The sequence below is a fragment of the Garra rufa genome, chromosome 3 (assembly GCF_049309525.1).
Source record: "Garra rufa chromosome 3, GarRuf1.0, whole genome shotgun sequence".
NCBI lineage: Eukaryota > Metazoa > Chordata > Actinopteri > Cypriniformes > Cyprinidae > Garra > Garra rufa.
Genome location: NC_133363.1, coordinates 8,874,329 through 8,895,055, shown reverse-complemented (window position 1 = coordinate 8,895,055; position 20,727 = coordinate 8,874,329). Strand labels below are relative to the sequence as shown.

Below are 20,727 nucleotides of genomic sequence, written 5' to 3'. Positions count from 1 at the left end.
CCCCCCCCCCCCCATATTCTAATTAGTTGGAATTCTACATTTCTAAAATGTGCCACTATTCTCCTATTTGTCAGTAATTTTTTTTGTACTCATTTGAACCTTAAAATGCTCCCTTTTTATACATTTTAATATGTACAAGTCAGAATATGCATGTTGTTTAAATTGTTGCATCAAGATTGCGTTACACTGAATGGCAATGTAACAGTTTTTCAACCAAATTATGGCATTTTATTCTCTAAAAACCTTATTAGTAGACACTTTACTTACATTTAATGTGCTTTCTATGGACATAAAATCACTTTTGTAAATTTCTTTTGATGTGGACATCTTAACGTATTTGACCCATGTACTAAAATGAATGCAATGTAATTGTACTTCTAATACAATTATTAAAACCAGAATTTATTTACCAGAAAACTATGAATAAACAGCACAGAAGTATTTCTGTGAGAGAATCTAAATAAATAAATAAATAAATATATATTTTTAATGAAATCAGTTGATCAGACATGCTTTTGATGATTAAAATTTAATGAAGCCATTAAAATGAAATGCAGAAAATTAATTAAAAAAACACAGAATTTGGTAGAAATAAAACAATTTGTGGAAAAAAAATAAAATAAAACTACTTCATAGGACTTTGAAATATGTACACTTTTAATACACGCTGTTAAATTGTTTGTTTCATGAGTTTATTTAATTATACATGATTTTTGAAGATGATCTATTTGATTTAGCCATTAAAACAGAGTACAAAAACGGAATCCAGAAAAATTAAAACTGGGAAAAAAGAAGGAAAATGGAATTTGGGGAATTTTCATAGGGCCCTAAAACTGAGGCCCTGGAATGTACTTTTTTTTACCTGTGGAAATTTTGATATAATCGTGCGGAGAAGTAGTGCATCACATCCCGACATTCCACATCTAACAACAGCGGCATCCTAGTACCGGCAATGTTGCATTTCGTGTCATTAACTTAATTCAGTATTCAGGATGTGGTGCTCATGATGACCCAAACGAAGCATTTCAATGCTGTGAGTCACATTAATTTGTTAAGCAGGCCACTTATGGTGATGTGCCTAGAAGGTTAATTCTGCAGATTCACTGTGAATCAACCCATTTACCACAAGCATCTACATGGATGCCAGCATGCAGACTTACTGTCAACTTCCTGTTTCTTTACTGGCTGAGTACAAATAAACCAACTCATGACAGTATAAAGAATGTGTAATTAAATGGTCAACAAAAGCAGGAATTTTTGCCTTTAGTGGCTGGTGGTTCCAGAAGGTTACAAAACTGTTTGGCAGGAACTTAAGCACGTCACGTCTTTGATGACCCCCAGCTGTCGGCTGGTGCTGTCCTCCTCTATGGAGTCGACTGTGTGTCCACTGTCTCGCTGTTACTATCGGTCTCTCACTTTTACAGTGAGACTGTTAATCTTCTTTATTTAGATTACGTCCTTTACTACTGAGCCTCGTGGGAGATTAAGAGAAAAGGCCACACATGAAGAGTACTTCACAGTGTCATCAGGCACATTAAGGCTGAAGCATTATTCTTAATCACAGGCTCAATGTCTTAAAGTCTCCAAAAAGGTCTTTTCAATTTGTCTGCTTTTGTCTCATCCTCACTGTTTTTCTTTGATACGCTTATCCTCACATTTGTAATGCAGAGAGGCTTCGTTCATGTAATGACCTTGATAGCCTATTATCTCATTATGTCTATCCAGATGAATTTTTTCTTAAATCTGTTTATTTAGGGGTGACTAGATGCTAGACAGTCTTTAGACCCAACCAAATTCTATACTATTTCTTAGGGATGCACCGAATGTTCGGCAACCGAAATTATTTGGCCGAAAATAGAAAGAAAGCTCTTTCTGTGTTTGGCCGAATAAGCAAACATGTCGGCAGTGTGGAAGCATTTAAAACTGTCAGAGAAAGACGCAAAAATCATTACAAGCACCGACAGCACAAGACTGTTTAGTATTGCATCGCATGTCTTCCATGAGAGGAGAAAGTAGTGGTTGTTGCTGATTACTGTATGATGACTGAAATCACAAAATGGCCTTAAACCAGTAGTAAATAAACTACAGAGCGTTATGTTGTCTAATACACACACCAGTGTTGTTTTTGACAACCATCTTAGATTTAGTCTTAGTCTTTTGGACTAAAATGCTTATTAGTTTTAGTCAAATTTTAGTCACTTCATTTTAGTCGACGAAAAGTCAAAAAGGTTTTAGTCTAGTTTTAGTCAAAAAAAGGGGAAAAAGTCTTTTAACAAATTAATGTAGGTCAGTAAGTATTTTGCTGTTGGGTAGTGTCACTTATAAGTTGTGAAAATAGCAGATCTATAGTTCAACACAATGTGAGCTTCCGGATCGACTATTTTCACCAATAATTACAATAATGAAGGAATGGTTTTAGTCATAAAAGACATATATTTGAAATACACCCATAGGTCCTCTCACCGTTTGCGACCACCCTGTGTGCAAACTGCCGCCATCATGGTTAATCGTCTCTGTCTGAGTGACAACAATGTGACGTGTTGAGCGCAACCAAACAAGGATAGAATGCTAAAACGGCTTGCCATACTAGTTTGGCAAAGAGTATTTAATGCTAAAACGGCTTGCCATAGCGGGAGATAATTTTTCGGTTTTAATTGGCATGCACAATAAGCAGAAATGTCATGCATTTTAAACGTCTGACGGACCACCCACTAACATTTTCGTCTATTCTCGTCTCGTCAATGAAAACTCACACACGTCTCGTCATGTTTTAGTCATCAACGAGCCATTTTTATCTCGTCATCGTCTCGTTATCGTCATGGAAAAAAGTGGCGTCAACGAAATGATTTCGGCATCGTCATCGTTGACGAAAACAACACTGACAAACACAAATTGTATTTATTCTGACAGTGCTGAACGAGCTTGTTAGCCAAAGCGTGAAGGAAAACTGCATGATGAGAATCATTCATAAATCTACTGCTGTCAGCAAAAAGTAGTACTGAGGTCTTCTTGCGGATTTCCGCCAAAATAAAAGTCAACATTCATAAATGTTAGCATTGAAATTTTACTGTTGTTTTGTAAAATAAAATAAAGTAACCCAAAAATAATGATAACAATCATTACAACCGCTCTATTAATGCATTTATTATGCCATTCTCCTTTGCTCAGCAAGGCTGCATTTATTTGTACATTCAAAACACATGCCTGATTCAAGAAGGGGGTCTTAAAAATGGCCAAAGATTATTATTTTACTAACTTTATTAATAAAGTTAAATTGTGCTTTTTTCGTAGACTATAATGTCTACTAGAATGTTAAAAAAAATATTTAAAAAAATGTCAAAAAATGCATCAAATATCTTAAAATAGTGACACAAGGTACCCTGAGAAAATACAATTGATATATGTGGACATATGGAAACATGATATATAGTGATAGGGGCCAGTGAGTTTTAGGGGCCATTCACATGTTGCATCTTTTGTGTGCTCAAGTGTGTTATTTCAAATGTACACACTTGACAAGCACGCTCATAATAGAAGTGACATAACCGCGATAATCTCAAGCACTCCAACGCACTTGTTTTTTTCCAGGACTTTTGAGAATGTTGCAAGTACTCCACAGGTCATGTGACAAGAACCAACAATCATCTTCACTCTTTCCTTAACAATGGCTGTATCCGAAATCACCCCCCTATACTCTCATTCACTATTCCCTACATTAGTCCACTCATACAGTCCACTTAAAGGAGTGAATGAAAACGAGTGAGTGAATTCGGACACTAAAAGCACCGAAAGGACTGGCGCTTTTGCATAGTTTGCTTGCTGTTTAACACTCATTTAAAACGGACAGTTCGAGTAGTAAGATTAAAGGATTTATCTTGAACTATGTCACAGAAATTACGTATAAACCATAGTTAAACAAACTGAATAATCAATTTACAACAAATTTGTACCTGTGTTGTACGCTGTATTTCACCTTGGACGAGCGGGCTGTAAAATGAACGGATGGATGATTCAGTTGCGGGCGCCATCTTCTGGCAAGACACGGGAATTCAATTGGCGCGCAGTGAGACTCTCACAGTGCATTATGGGTTATCTCTAGCTGTTAAGAGTACATCGATTGTACACTCGATTTTGCGGTGCATTGTGGGATTGAATGAGTGCACTCGAGAACATCCGCTATGGTTTCGAACACCACTTAAAATGGCTGTTCCCTCAAATAGCACCCTAGAACACTACAAATCCATTGATGTCAATGGGAATGTTACCCAAAAAGGAAGAACGTTAGCATTTGCATAAGCATCCTGAACTGTCTGTGCTAGTCTTGGAGTAAAGTCATTGAAAGTACAAAATTCTCTCCATTCCATTTCACACTATTTAATGGGCTTGTTTTTTTATACGTTCATTGTTTTTAACACATCTACAGGGACCCAGCATTTCAGGTGTTGTGGACTCGCCTAAAGCTACACTATTAACCCACTTAATGTAAAAATGGTGACACACTAAGATATTTTTTTCTTTTATCAGATTGGAAGAGGCAGCACTGGAATGTATTTTTCTTCATAATTGAACCAAATCCTCCCAATAAGCTTGAAATGTGTTTCCCATCTGTGGGGGTATTTTAATCCCGTGCTCCCACTGATAAGATGCGGTGGATCTTGTGGCATGTTTTCACTGTCTGAGCAAATCAAATGGGCTCCAGCGCAGGGGGTTACAGAGGTGGGCATCGTTATGAGCTTGCAGGGCTGACGCAGACTCGAACGAGACAATTAGAAGCAGATTGTGAGCAGTGGGACGTGACTCGGGCAAAACTTCTTCTTATCACTGTATGATAATGAAGACTCTTTGTTGTCATGGATAACCCAAAAATTAAAACTTGCAGTTTGTTTCTTCTTCAGAACACATTTGGAGAAATTTTGCAATACTTTACTTGCTCACCAACGATCCTCTGCATTGAATATGTGATGTCAGAATGAGAGTCCAAACAGCTGATAAAAATGTCACAGTAATCCACACGACTCCAGTCCATCAGTTAACATCTTGTAAAGAGAAAAGCTGCATGTTTGAATGAAACAAATCAAAATGATGCCATAATAACGCTTCCTCCAGTGAAAAACTCCCCTGTTGTCCTCTTACATCAAAGTCCACCCACATATTTGTTTAGAATTGTTTTCATCTGAATCAGGAGAAAAATATGCACAGATGAAGAAAAATTTACAAACAAAAACATTCCAAAGCAGTTCTAAACAAATATGTTGGATTTTGATGTGAGAGCACAACAGGGGATGGACTTTTTCACTGGAGGAAGTGTTATTATGGATTATAATGGTGATGGTTTAAAATTAAAAAGTCTTTGTATTTGTTTTTATTTTTTGCAAACACAGATTTTCACTTCAGAAGACATTGACTGATGGACTGGAGCTGTGTGGATTACTTGTGGATAGTGATGTAATGATATCAAAATCTCACAATATGATAATATATTGGTATAAAGTCCACAATACGATATTTATTGCGATATTTAAAAAAAAAACTTGGGGAAAAAAAATTACATTTTATACATTTTAAAGTTAAATTATTCCTATGACAGTAATAGCCATATATTGTTAAAAATTGCACTGAAAAATAAATGAAAATGAAAGTTTTAAAAGTTGTATCAGCGATTCTTGGCTCCGTCTCTGTGGTCAGCTTAGGGTCCGAGATATGCCAAAAAAACAAAACAATCAGTGCTACCAACCATTCCACAGAAAAACAGTGTTCCAACCAATCACCGTCATGGGGTTGGTGTTGTGGACTTTCGTACTGGTGCAGGGATGTGAGGGAGGCAGAGCGAAAGTCCACAACACCAACCCCCTGACAGTGATTGGTTGGAACACTGTTTGTTTTTCTGTGGAATGGTTGGTAGCACCGATTGTTTTTTTGTGTGGCATATCTCGGATCCTAGGCTGACCACAGAGACGCGTTTTTTTTTACAGCCAATTTATGGGGCAGGCAGCGAGAAGAAAGCTCAGCTGAATGTGACACTTTATGTTTCAGGCTTGAAATCGCTTATACAACCTTTAAAGGGAAATTATAATAGGGTCATTCCATGTCAAATCAACCAAATTTCAAAAACTTCCACCACTTAAATTTTACATTTTTGCTAATATTTATTCTGATAAAAGATAGTGTCTAGTGTATATTTTAACTATTTACTTCTGGAGCCATATTAAAGTTCCAGTATCTCTAGAACCGAATCCCATAGGGCATTAAAAATAAAGATGGCAAAGGGAAAGTTTGTTGAGACCCAATATCTAAAAGGGCATTAAGATATCTTTAATACTTCTTAAGTTACAGGCATGCAAATTTTGAAGAAAACTTGAAAAGTGCTGTTTCCCCATTTTTAAATGGTCACCATTGGCACATAATGCAACAAAGATTGCTAAAGTCAATTAAGCCATATTGTGCTTTTGGTTTTAATTCGTTTGACAGATACTTTGCCAAAGCATAATAGCCCAAAACACAACTTTAAAGACATTTTATGTTAGAATAAGAAGTTTAAATACATTTTAAAAACTACACTTTTTGCATGGAAGACCTATCGTTTAATATCACCATTTAACTAGCCTGGAAAAATCCAGACCCTAATCTATTAAGATTATGGGTCTGGCCTCAAGCAATGAAAAGGACCTAACTCGAGGGGCGGCACCAAGCATGCATTTGAAATTCTCACTGCACGCAATTGGATAACTCCAGACCAATCACAACAATACATGATGTGACGTATCCAGAGCGACGGTGAACATATAAGAGTGGATTTCAATGTTATAACATAAACAATGTGACAAGATTAATAACTATTATTACGATAGCCGAATCAATCTCATTATAACAATTAGGTCCGATCAAACTATTCATTAACTATCAACTAATATGTGGATAGACGCTAGCGTTTCATTCAGCAGCGAGACATATTGTCCTGTTCAAGTTAGGCTACTGTATTACTATTGAATAGTTCCGTTTTTCGTTACAGTAAGTTTACCAAGTGACTCTTACCATTTGTAAATGAGATGGACCTCATCCAACACAATCCCGATCAGGTTGTCCCGGTAGACCTTGTTCGATAACATTTATCACCACTTCTTTGACAGCCAGGACTCGAGACTGCTGAATGCTATCTGGCATTGCCCGCTTCCGATCTGTTCCTCTTCGTGCTTAACCACCAGCGGAGCTAACTGATAGATTAAACTCTTGGCGTATCCAGTCGGCAAAACAGCAAAAACGTCCTTCTTGCAAAGGAACGATTCGAGCGCGGCTTTCTGTTCCTCTTTTGTAGCGGCCAAAGCCGTTTCAAACAACTGATTTTCATCTGTAGAATAGATCTCTTTCAATGTTTACTTTTTTTTTTTTTTATTAACTGTATAACAAGAACATTAACACAACATACATCCAAAGAGGATCACAATGTTTTCAAATATTATCAAATACATTCCAAATAGCATCAAAGGAATAAACAAACAAAACAAAAACACAAAAAACAAACAAAAAGTAGCAACACAGGGGATATTTCACAATACATTTTCATAAGAAAAGGATTCTATACAGTCTCTTTCAATGTTTACTAAATGATTCCGTACGTCGCAGCGCTGTCGTCATCAGCTTAGCTCGCCTCTGGCCCGCCTACATCAGATACACCGATTTGATTGGTTCCCAGAACTGCTTACGTATTGCAGTAACATGCATCATTGCTCGAGGCCAGAGTGTCTTGCAGAGACAATTCAAATTGTGCTCTCGCGAGATCTCTGGATTTCCAGGGTACCATTTAACCACAATATTTATAATACTGTTACATGCCTACTTGTGCATTATTGTGATTTTATGTATTGTTATGTTATTATTAGTACAATCAACATGCAGGGAGCATGTCTGGAGCAGTAGCTCTTTTAAAATATCAGGTAAGCTGACCTTTTTATGACTGCATAGCCGGTTTAGATTATAAAATATTATGATGTGACTCCCTAAATCTAATAATTCTTTTCACTTCGTGGTTACACCACATGATATTTTGTCATTTTATGTAATCTTGTTGAAAAAGGTTTTTTAAACCAAATGAAAACCACATGAATACAAGTTCTAAGAACCCTTAAATTTATTTATTTTTGATATGTAGACTGTGACCTACTTCATTTTTGCCTTAATTTATAGTTTATCATTGACTTCATCCTCCCGTTGTCCCATAAACTCAGTTTGAGTTGTACACGGTGTAATTACTGTGATTTGTTATTTCGCTGATTGCATCTTTGGACGTGATTATTTAGGAAATTGAATTTTTCCAAATTCTCACATGGAGACAATTTACACGCATTTAACTCATACACTAAAGCAGGACTCGTAACGTGAGCCTAAACTAGTTCGAATAGCATCACAGCCCTAGGGACAAGACCCCTGCACGAATCACCCAGCCAATTTCCAAAAGCAAAATCTATAAATAGACCATTACCTCTGTTTTACTCCAGGTCCCCTTTCTGGTTTCATAACAGCCAGAACGGATCACTCCCTTATTCATCATGCGAGCCTATCTTAACTTTCTCCGTCCTTTGCGACACTAACTTTGTCAGCGCGCTGTCACGGTTTCGTCTGATAGGTATGCAGTACCCCCTTAACTTAATTTGCTCCTGTTATCGTTTTCTCTTGCTTGTTGAAAAAAGGCAGCGCTGTTCGGCTGACCTCATGACCATTATCACATCTGATGTATTGAAGTGCATGCTGTTTTTAGTTTCTTTGAGGAAACCGGATCGAGCCTGAATACCGAGCGACAGTCACTTTATACAGACTAAGCTTGTCTACATAAGCTCGGCTTTATCAGTGATTCTGAGAACATGCAATCGTGTGATCTTTATGTGTTATTTTCCAGTGCTCTCTCAACTTAGATATTTATCAGTGCTGAATAACAAAGAATTAAGAAACAGAGCTCTGCAATCCCCCATCAGGCACTCTGTCCATCTCCGCTGAGGACACAGAGGATTTTCAGCGTTCGTTTGCTGTTCTTTTTCCACCGTCAGGCAGTAAACAACTTGTCCTGTTCGGACAGCACTACCCTTGGTCACAAATCTTAATTTACTTGAAATGATGCTCTGTGAGTGAAGTATTTTAGAGTATGCTAATGTTGCTTGGTTTTATTAAATGAATCATTCAGTCATTCATTCAACCGATTTGTTCAAATTAAAATGCTGATTCATTCAGAAGTGAATCAAGCCATTATCTCTATGAATATGTCACTGAAAGCATTTGTCAATGCCAAGTATGTGAAGTTTGGACGTTTTGGACGTTTGCATGTCTGGTAATTCTCCAAATGGAACAGCAACATACTTGAAACGTCACTCAGCTGACCTTGGCTACTTTGGTTATCCTCGATTTATGTACAGTCAAACCAAAATTTATTCAGACACCTTCAAAATTTCATACATTATCACGGTTTATTTGCTATAGTTTGGAAATTGGTAATAAATTATGACAAGAACTCAAGAGTTAAACTGTGTCAGAATACATTCATCTTGAAAATCACAAATGATTTAGTCAAACTGAAATTTATTCAGACACCTGCTAAATTTCTCACATTTTCACAGTTTATTTGCTATAGTTTAGAAAATGGTAATACAATATGACAAGAACTCAAGAGTTAAACTGTGTCAGAATACATTCATCTTGAAAATCACAAATGAATTATGTAAACCAAAATATATTCAGACACCTTCAAAATTTCTAACATTATCACAGTTTATTCACTATACTTTAGAAAATGATAATGAAATATGACAAGAACTCAAGAGTTAAACTGTGTCAGAATAAATTCATCTTGATAATCACAAATGAATTACAGTCAAACCCAAATTTATTCAGACACCTTCAAAATTTCTAACATTATCATTGTTTATTCGCTGTAGTTTAGAAAATGATAATAAAATATGACAAGAACTCAAGAGTTAAACTGTGTCAGAACAAATTCATCTTGATAAAGTCAGATAACTTTTGAACAAAACATGGTCAGGTTAAAGTGTCTGACTTATTTGAATAATTGGTTTCTACATTTTTATCAATTTTACTGGTAGTCCACTGTATGAAGAAATTTTGGCTATAATATGTCACACTTTATTTTATTTTGCTATCCTTACTTGCATAAATGAGCTATAGTATCCTGCACCCACTAGTTAAAAAAAATTACTAAAAAATTGTATTTGGTGTCTAAATAATTTTAGTTTTGACTGTATATTATTTATATCAAACACAGCTGCCATCCAAGATGTTCATGTCTTTCTTTCTTCAGTCGTAAAGAAATTATGTTTTTTGAGGAAAACATTTCAGGATTTCTCTCTATATAATGGACTTCTATGGTGCCCCTGTGTTTGAACTTCCAAAATGCAGTTTAAATGATCCCAGCCGAGGAAGAAGGGTCTTATCTAGCAAAACGATCGGTTATTTTCTAAAAACATTTACAATTTATACACTTTTTAATCTCAAACAATTGTCTTGCCCAGCTCTGCGTGAACTCTGTGTATTCCAGTTCATGACAGTTAGGGTATGTCGAAAAACTCCCATCTCATTTTCTCCTCCAACTTCAAAATCAACCTACATCGCCGCAGAAGTACCGACCCAGTGTTTACAAAGGGAACGTGCAAATAAGCTCAAAAACCCTTTACAAAAAAAGGTAAAACAGCAATGTAGGACGATTTTGAAGTTGGAGGAGAAAATGAGATGGGAGTTTTTTGACATACCCTAACTGTCATGAACATGAAGACGAGCATTTGAGGTTAACAATTATATAAATTATCTTTTTTTTTTTTTTAAGAAAATAACCGATCATTTTGCTAGATAAGACCCTTCTTTCCTCGGCTGTGATCGTTTAGAGCCCTTTGAAGCTGCATTTTGTCAGAACAAACTCGGCTTGATAATGTCAGATAACTTTGATAGAAAGGTACGTAATGGATTACAATCAACCAAAAAGTATGACAATATTTACACAACTATCAACTGTCAAATGTCAGGCCACTTGGCTAGATGTGAACTTTGAACTGGAACAGTACTTTGAGCAAAGACTGATGATGGCCTTTCACAAAGCCACAAGAACACAAGTACAGACAAGAACGCATACTGAGGAATGGCATGACTCATTGGCTCACTGGATTCCTAGTTTCAGAAGCCCACCCCTCATCACTGTTGTTAGGAGTTTGTTATAAAGGCTAATAATAAACAAGGTGATTAGAGACTGTTCAATAATGTAACCCGTGTAATGTAATTCAAAGACGTTATGGCTGAATCTGACCCAGATGTTTGTTCTTCCAGGCTTTATCTCATATGATTGCGCTCTACTTGTCCACTAACTCGAGGAGTACCTCAGCCACATGGAATTTTATTTATTCCAGACTTTTTTGATTATTTTTGATTGTTTTCTGTTTCAGGGCTCAAAGACGCTAGAGGCAGATGGGGATGTGGCTGAAGATGTGGATGAGGAAGAGGAGGAGGATGGTTTGATCCAGCCAGCTCAAATCTTTGCACCCAAAAGTTTGATTCTTGTCTCCAGGCTGGATTACCCTGAAATATTTAGGGTAATCAAAAATATGTCTGTGCATCTCATTTTCCCCCAAAAATGTTTAGTTTTAAAAAAGCTAAGCTTCATATCTAAACTAATGATTTTCATTGATTTAAAGACTGTAAATACAGAAGTAGTGGCTGAGCTGTTCTTTAGCATACCATACAATATCATCCATTTCCTAAATGACCAGTAACTTTAGTTATTAGGCAAAATCCATATTTACTTGCATTTTCGATGTGAATCACCCGTTCACAACTAGGAATTTTCATTCTGGAGCTTTAGTTGGATTTAAGATAATTAAAACCATCACTGGGTTGAGAATGAAATTTAGTGTCAGCCCTTAAATCATTAAAGTCAAAGATTTATGTCTGCTGATGGAATAAAAACAGGGATTACAGGGACTGAGAGGAATATCACAGGAGCTCAATAGCATGAAATCCACTCATTCAAAGTTTTATGCAGACTGCCTGTCTCTCTTTTTTCTTCTTCTTTTTTTGTACATTTGGACTACATTCATATATTTGGCATGAGTTGTGCCTGGGAATAACTTATCTGAGTTGTATTACTTGGTAAAGGACCAAATGTTTATGGTCACACACTATATCCCTTAGTTTCTCAATGTACCCATTTAAGAGGGTATACAAATAATTCTCCAGATTTATGTTCTAGAGAATGTTTGTAAAGCAAATATCATTGTTAAGTGATGTTTGCTAAGGAAGGCATCATTATTACTGTCAATCTTACTTGAGGTTAGGGATTTGAATCATTAGTTCTATTAACATGATTGATGCCTCAAATTGTGCATCTTGTGCACAAATTGTTGAGAATTGATCAGGCCTATGATTTTCACTTAAGCATTAAATAAATAAAAATCTCTAGACTTTTATTGCAGGAGAGACCAGAATATCATACAGACTCTTGTGACTTCAGTCTGTAATCAACCACTTAGAATACCCTTAGCAACCACCTACTGTATAACAGTAGCAACACCCTAGAAACCACTGATAAGACTAATGACAGTAGTGACAAACCTAGTTACATAGAACACTATAGCAACACCATACAAACCGTCAAAACACTAGCAATATCCTAGAAACCACTAAGAAAATCTTAAAAATCATCTTGAGCATTATAGCGACACCTAAACAAACATGCATTTTACTAGCTACACCTTAGAAACAACCTAGAAAACCTTAAAAATCACCATGAACACTATAGCAACACCATAGCAACACCCTAGTAACCTCTCATGACACTAGCAACACCCTAGAAACCACTCAGAAAATCTCAAAATCACCCAGAACACTACAGCAACACCCTAGTAATCACTCATTACACTGGCAACACCCTAGAAACCACTCAGAAAATCTTAAAATCACCCAGAACGCTATAGCAACACCATAGCAACCATCCAGAAGGCTATAGCAACACCCTAGTAACCACTCATGACACTAGCAACACCCTAGAAACCACTCAGAAAATCTTAAAATCACACAGAGCGCTATAGCAACACCATAGTAAGCATTCATGACACTAGCAGCACCCTAGTAACCACTAATAACACTAGCAAAACCCTAGAAACCATTTAGAAAATCTTAAAATCACCCAGAACACTATAGCAACACCATAGCAACCACACAGAAGGCTATAGCAACACCCTAGTAACCACTCATGACACTAGCAACACCCTAGAAACCACTCAGGAAATCTTAAAATCACACAGAGCGCTATAGCAACACCATAGTAAGCATTCATGACACTAGCAGCACCCTAGTAACCACTAATAACACTAGCAAAACCCTAGAAACCATTTAGAAAATCTTAAAATCACCCAGAACACTATAGCAACACCATAGCAACCATCCAGAAGGCTATAGCAGCACCCTAGTAACCACTCATGACACTAGCAACACGCTAGAAACCACTCAGAAAATCTTAAAATCACACAGAGCGCTATAGCAACACCATAGTAAGCATTCATGACACTAGCAGCACCCTAGTAACCACTAATAACACTAGCAAAACCCTAGAAACCATTTAGAAAATCTTAAAATCACCCAGAACACTATAGCAACACCATAGCAACCACCCAGAAGGCTATAGCAACACCCTAGTAACCACTCATGACACTAGCAACACCATAGAAACCACTCAGGAAATCTTAAAATCACCCAGAACGCTATAGCAACACCATAGCAACCACCCAGAAGGCTATAGCAACACCCTAGTGACCACTCATGACACTAGCAACACCCTAGAAACCACTCAGAAAATCTTAAAATCACACAGAGCGCTATAGCAACACCATAGCAACCACCCAGAAGGCTATAGCAACACCCTAGTAACCACTCATGACACTAGCAACACCCTAGAAACCACTCAGAAAATCTTAAAATCACACAGAGCGCTATAGCAACATCATAGTAAGCATTCATGACACTAGCAGCACCCTAGTAACCACTAATAACACTAGCAAAACCCTAGAAACCATTTAGAAAATCTTAAAATCACCCAGAACGCTATAGCAACACCATAGCAACCACCCAGAAGGCTATAGCAACACCCTAGTAACCACTCATGACACTAGCAACACCCTAGAAACCACTCAGAAAATCTTAAAATCACACAGAGCGCTATAGCAACACCATAGTAAGCATTCATGACACTAGCAGCACCCTAGTAACCACTAATAACACTAGCAAAACCTTAGTAACCACTAATAACACTAGCAAAACCCTAGAAACCATTTAGAAAATCTTAAAATCACCCAGAACTCTATTCACAAGTCTCTATTCAATCTCCATGGAACACTAGCAACACTCTAAAAACCACTAAGAACATCTTTAAAAAGTAACCTAAAACACTATAGCAATACCCTAGCAACCATTCATAATGTTAGCAACACCTTAGAAATAACTAAAGAAAAAAAAATCACCTAGAAACTGTAGGAACAAAAACAACTTTGCAACTGTAGCAATAGAAAAAAGTTAGGTCAACACCAGTATTATGGCAGCAACTTTTGCATCACATTGTCTTAGCTTTCATGTCCAGAAGTGTTTTTACATGTGTTTGTGAGTCATGGACTAGCTGAATGTTTTCTTTTTTCTCCTAGGGCTGCTTGGGACTGATCTACACCGTGTACATCGACAGTCTGAGCTTCCCTCTGGAAGGGCTGGTGGCAAACCTCTTCACATGCTTGGTCCCAGTGGCAGGAGGTTCCCAGGTCAGACATTACTTAACCAAAGAATTCCTCATCTGTCTCGAACCCTGACCCCAGTGGATACTCGAGCACGCAGAGGGTTAGCCACGGTTCATTTGTGTACCTGTGTACCTTGAGGAAAGCGGGGTGTCTCATGTCTCATATTGTTTTCACTGGAGGCTCCCGAGAGGTGCAAAGGGCTTCAGGGGTCAGTGAGAGAAGCCTGTTGTTTTGTTTAGAGCTAAAATATTACTAAATGTAGCTCTCATGTTCTGCTTTGAGGACCGCAGTTCTTCATTGTTATGTGTCTCATTTTTCTTTTCGGTGTCTTATTCTCCGAATACAGCAGATTTGTCCCTTAAATGTATGTTTTCTCTTTGTAAATCGAATCTTTATTGTACACTGCGCTCATATAAATCAAGCTAAATAAATAAATCACCAAATAGATATTGTTAAACAATCTAGAAATTGGTTTCAAGGGAAATATATATACGCAGACCGCAGAGTTTTGCAGGCTCTCGTGTTGAAATCATGTTGTTTTTGATGTAATTCACTTATACATTTAAAAATTCCTTCAGAAACCATTATTTTTCCCAGCTGGATTGTGGAATCATAGTGATCAAACAGGGTGTAAGATATAAACAGACCTCAGGAGAGGTATATATTCATCTTTCAGTGCGAGTCTAACTCCATCCGCTTGGAATGTGTCATGAGACTCCAGCCCGCATCTGTTCATGAAACAGTCCATGTGCATCTTATTGGCTCTGTTTAATGCACGTCCGCTGTTTATTACAATGCAAGAGCCAAGATTTAAAAAAAAAAGTAAACCTGCTAAAATCTAGAGAGCTGTCCACTGCTCTATTGCTTCCAGAGGGTGTATGTATATACTGTAAATCCTGAAAGCATGTGATATAAAATACAAATATGTTCAAAAGTTTGGGATCAGTATGATTTTTTTATGTTTTTTTAAGGAAGTCTTTTCTGCTCATCAAGGCTGAAAACAAGAAAAAACAGCAATATTGTGAAATGTTATTGCAATTTAAAATAATGGTTTTCTATTTTAATATACATTAAAATAAGACTTATCCAGTAATGCAAAGCTGAATTTTCAGCAGCATTACTCCAGTCTTTTAGAGCCTTTTTCAGGATTTTTTTGATAAATAAAACATTTAAAAAACAGCAGTTTTTTAAAATAGAATTTTTTTTAGAACAATATACACTACCACTCAAAGTTGAGGTTTTGTTTGAAAGAAATAAATACTTTTCTCAAGCAAGGATGTGTTAAATTGTTAAAAAAAAGTGATAGTAAGGTCTTTTAGAAAAGATTTTTTGAAAAGGTTCTATTTTTATAAAAATGCTGTTCTTTTTAACTTTTTATTCATCAATGAATCCTGAAAAAAAGTATCATAGGTTCCAAAAAACATTAAAGCAGCACAGCTGTTTCCAGCACTGATAGTAAATTGGCATATTAGAATGATTTCTGAAGAATCATGTGACACTGAATTAAGCTTTGCGTCACAGAAATAAATTATATTTTAAAATATATTCATTTTAAATTGCAATAATATTATACAATAGTATATTTTTTTCTGTATTTTTGATCGAACAAATTGAACTTTTTAATGAGCATAAGAGACAAAATTTTAAACAGCAGTGTATATATAGTGTATAGAAACTTTAACTTCCCAGTTCACCCAATTTTGGAAACTGAGCTGCAAGGACGGGTTGTTAATTTGAGTGCCTATATTTCCCAATCTAACTTTATTTAGTGTTCAGCAACTTGCCGTTGTTGAGTAACATTTGCAAAATGGTCACACTTTAGTTGGGGAACCAGTTTTCACTTTTAAGTAACTATTAACTACAACTTTTGCCTTAGTAAACTCCTAATTTGCTGTTTATTATTCGTTATTAGGGTAGTTTTTAGGTTTGGGTATAGGGATTAAGAGAACTAAAATATGGTCATGCAGAATAAGGCATTAATTTGTGCTTTATAAATACTAAAAAACAGCCAATATGCTAGTAATATGCATGCTATTAAGCAACTAGTTAATAGTGAGAATTAGTCCTGAAAATAAATGATCAAAATAATAATTAAAAATGTTTATTTTTTAATATACTTCAGCCTGTGTTGTACTTTTTGTGTAGCTCTGAGATGTTATTTGATAATTATTGTCATTTGTGTCATTTGTCTGACCTGAATGTTTGTGTTGATGTTTTCAGAAGCTCTTTTCATTGGGAGCAGGGGACCGGCAGCTCATCCAAACTCCACTCAATGACACTCTGCCAATCAGCGGGAAAAGTGTAGCACTCCTCTTCCAGCAGTTAGGTGGGTATCTTTGACTTCTCTTAAGGGTAGGTCAGTAGTATACTGCATAAAGTGAATATTGTATAATATACGTCTTCCATGTCAGCTCTTAAGTAGTCTCTGACGCATTTTATCTTTTCCATATTTATGCAGACATCTCCTGTCCTTTATAGTTCTGCTTAATGTGCCTTCCTGTAAACATGTTTTTGTAGAGAGGAGTCATATGAGAATAATAGAAGAGAACAGGAGAAATATAATTTTTTCAACATTTCAACTCAACTCAAATACAACTATAAATCTGCCTGATTTTGTATATTAGCTCTATACAGCAAATCTCTGCATATTATCACAAGGTGTGTTAAATGTACTTTTCTTTCTGTGCAGTACAAGTCATAAGTTTACATACACCTTGCAGAATCTGCAAAATGGTAATTATTTTAGCAAAATAAGAGGGATCATACAAAATGCATGATATTTTTTTATTTAGTACTGACCTGAATAATATATTTCACATAAAATATGTTTACATATAGTCCACAAAAGAAAATAATAGTTTAATTTATAAAAAACAACCCTGTTCAAAAGTTTACATACACTTGATTCTTAATACTGTGTTGTTACCTGAATGATCCACAGCTGTGTTTTTGTATTTAGTGATAGTTGTTCATAAGTCCCTTGTTTGTCCTGAACAGTTACACTCACTGCTGTTCTTTAAAAAAATCCTTTAGTTCCCACAATTTCTTTGGTTTTTTCAGCATTGTTGTGTATTTGAACCCTTTCCAGCAATGACTTTATGATTTTGAGATCCATCTTTTCACACTGAGGACAACTGAGGGACTCAAATGCTCACTGATGCCCCAGAAGGAAATAAAATGCATTAAGAGCCAGGGGCAACTTTTGAACAGAATGAAGAAATGTACATTTTTCTTTTTTTGCCTCAATATCATATTGTTTATTTTCTACTGCCCTTCAGAAGCTACAGAAGTTACTTAAATGTTCCCAGAAGACAAAATGAGTTATATTTACCCTGCTCTTCAAATTCCAAATTCCTTCTGAAGCATCTATGAGCGTTTGGACCTTCTGTAATAGTTGCATATGAGTCCCTCAGTTGTCCTCAGTGTGAAAAGATGGATCTCAGAATCATAGTCATTGTAGGAAAGGGTTCAAATACACAAAAAGGCTGAAAACCAAAAAATTTGTGGGACCTGAAGGATTTTTCTGAAGAACAGCGGGCAGTTTAACTGTTCAGGAAAAAAAACAACTAAACCAAAAAAACAACAGCCCACAGCTGTGGATCATTCAGGTAACAACACATTATTAAGAATCAAGTGTATGTAAACTTTTTATAAATTCAACTATTATTATTTTTCCAGATTCTGCAAGGTGTATGTAAACTTTTGACCTCAGCTGCTATGTATAAAGTCCCAAATATCTTTTTTATTTGCTTGCGTTGCGGAATGGGGCTTCCATAAACCTACACTACAAAAACATGATGTTCAGAATCGTAATTTAAACCTTAAAATAGTTTTACGATTCAAAGAAATGCTTAGGTCACTTATCAAAAAAGCAATTTTGTGTCATTGTGAACTCTTTGTACAGACTGTCAGATGTTTTGCTTCCATTGAAAAACAACCTGCTTTTTAGATCATTCTCAAATCATGCTGGAGAACATGATCACTAGGATTACACAAATCTCCGCAGTTAATTGCAGCCATAAATTCAAAAGGGAGACGCACCAAATACAAAAAAAAAAAAAAATCTGACATTCATGTTCCTTTTTCAGTTCGACATTTTCAGTCAAATTGATTGCTGATAATATAATTGCTAATGGAAACATTTGTATTCAATTTGAAGAGTGAGGAATGTGAAAACCTGTTGATAGATTAGTTTTCTGTTCTTGCAAGAAAATGTCAATTTTTCTTGTGCACACATTGCTTGATTAAGTCACATTGGCTGCACCTTTCGTTCTGTATGCAGAAGTACACCAAAACAACTCTTTCCACTCAACGATCTTGCACAACCTATGAATGCACACGTGATTTTGAAAGGGTGATCAGTCAAATGTGTCGGATTTTGAAACGCAGACAAAAAAAAAGTTTCAAGATATACACAGTTGTTAATTCAGCAAGATGAAAATAAGTTGCAAATTATGAAGGAATGATGTTGCATGGCAGTCTTAAGTAGTGACCTGCAGAGGAATGTACTAATGGTGTGCATGCTGTCCCATGTTCAGCTGGGGACCAACACAAAGCATTTGGACAGATGTGCACCATTTTATAACAGATGCATTGTGTCGTACTACCGTCCAGTCGCAAATCGGTCTTGAGGCTGATTAACACAACATTAATGTCCTTAAGGATTTTTGTCAGCATGTAAGTTTAGACTTTACAATTTGAACAAACAGAGCACATGTTCTAAATCTGTCACATATAATCAGAGTATTTGATTCAGTATTTTCTTCACCTTGTGTTGTGTAAGAAGAGAAAGTACTTTTACCCTTTTTTATCATCTGTTTTTTTGTAATTATACTGTGTACTATTTTTAAGATTGGACGTGATTTATTTTGGCCAGAATTTGACTTGAACTCTTCAACCTAGATGTGGGCTAATGTGGAGTTTTCATTACAGTTCACTGAGGTTCTTCATTTTTTACGGATTTATCTAGATCTCTGATTAATGATGCTCTTACTAAACAATCCCTTCGGAGTCTCTTTTTAAACCTGATGACCCTTAAAGGAGCGTGGGTTTCTTATTTGATCACGTGGCCGTCTCTCTGAGCGCTTTGATTTGAGCAACAGTCGCCTTCTCATCTTAAAGGGTGAATCTCGCTAAACCTGATCATATTTCACCTCAAAAATTGCCCCAAACAGGAAAAAGAAATTATATGAAGTAAATTAAGCTCCTTTTTGGACCTTTAAGGCCATTAAGGACTGTTGTAATATTTTTTCAGTTGAGAGATAATAAGAAAACTTGTATGAAAAAAATTAAATAATGAAAAATTATTACAAATTTAAATATCAGTTTTCTGTTTAACTATATTTTAATATCTAACGTCTTCTTTTTATGGCAAAGCTGAGTTTTCAGCATCGTCTTCTGTGCCACATAATCTTTCAGAAGTCAATATACTTTTCTTATTATTAATGTAAATAACAGCTGTGTAATATTTTGTATTTTGCAATTTTTGTAGGATTCTTCCATTAATACAAAGTTCAAAAGAAAAATGTTTGTTTGAAATAGAAATTTGTATAACATTATAAATGTCTTTTCTTTCACTTTTAATCAATTTAATAATCATAACGATCTCAAACTTTTGTAGGACAGTGTACACTACCAGTCAAAGGTTTTTGGACAGTAAGATTTTTTTTAGATTTTTCTTTTTTTATATAAGTCTCTTCTGCTCACCAAGCCTGTTTTATTTGATCCAAAGTACAACAAAAACTGTACAATTTTGAAATATGTGTACTATTTAAAATAACTGTTTTCTATTTGAATATATTTTGAAATGTAATTTATTCCCATGATTTCCATTCATTTTTGGCATCATTACTCCAGTCACATGATCCTTCAGAAATCATTCTAATATTCTTTTCAGGTTTCTTTAATAAATAGAAAGTTCAGAAGAACAGCATTTATCTGAAATAGAAATCTTTTGTAACAT

At 35.9% G+C, this 20,727-nt stretch overlaps 1 protein-coding gene across 3 annotated transcripts in view; it reads left to right on the top strand.

Moving 5' to 3' along the window:
* LOC141330873 (myotubularin-related protein 13-like) overlaps window positions 1–20,727 on the top strand; it is a 202,736-nt gene that overhangs the window by 63,767 nt on the left and 118,242 nt on the right. For all 3 annotated transcript variants that reach the window (XM_073835655.1, XM_073835654.1, XM_073835653.1), the window contains exons 4-6: window positions 11,433–11,579; window positions 14,679–14,789; window positions 16,986–17,091. In XM_073835655.1, coding sequence (XP_073691756.1) covers window positions 11,433–11,579; window positions 14,679–14,789; window positions 16,986–17,091 — 364 coding nt within the window. The remainder of the gene's footprint in view (window positions 1–11,432; window positions 11,580–14,678; window positions 14,790–16,985; window positions 17,092–20,727) is intronic.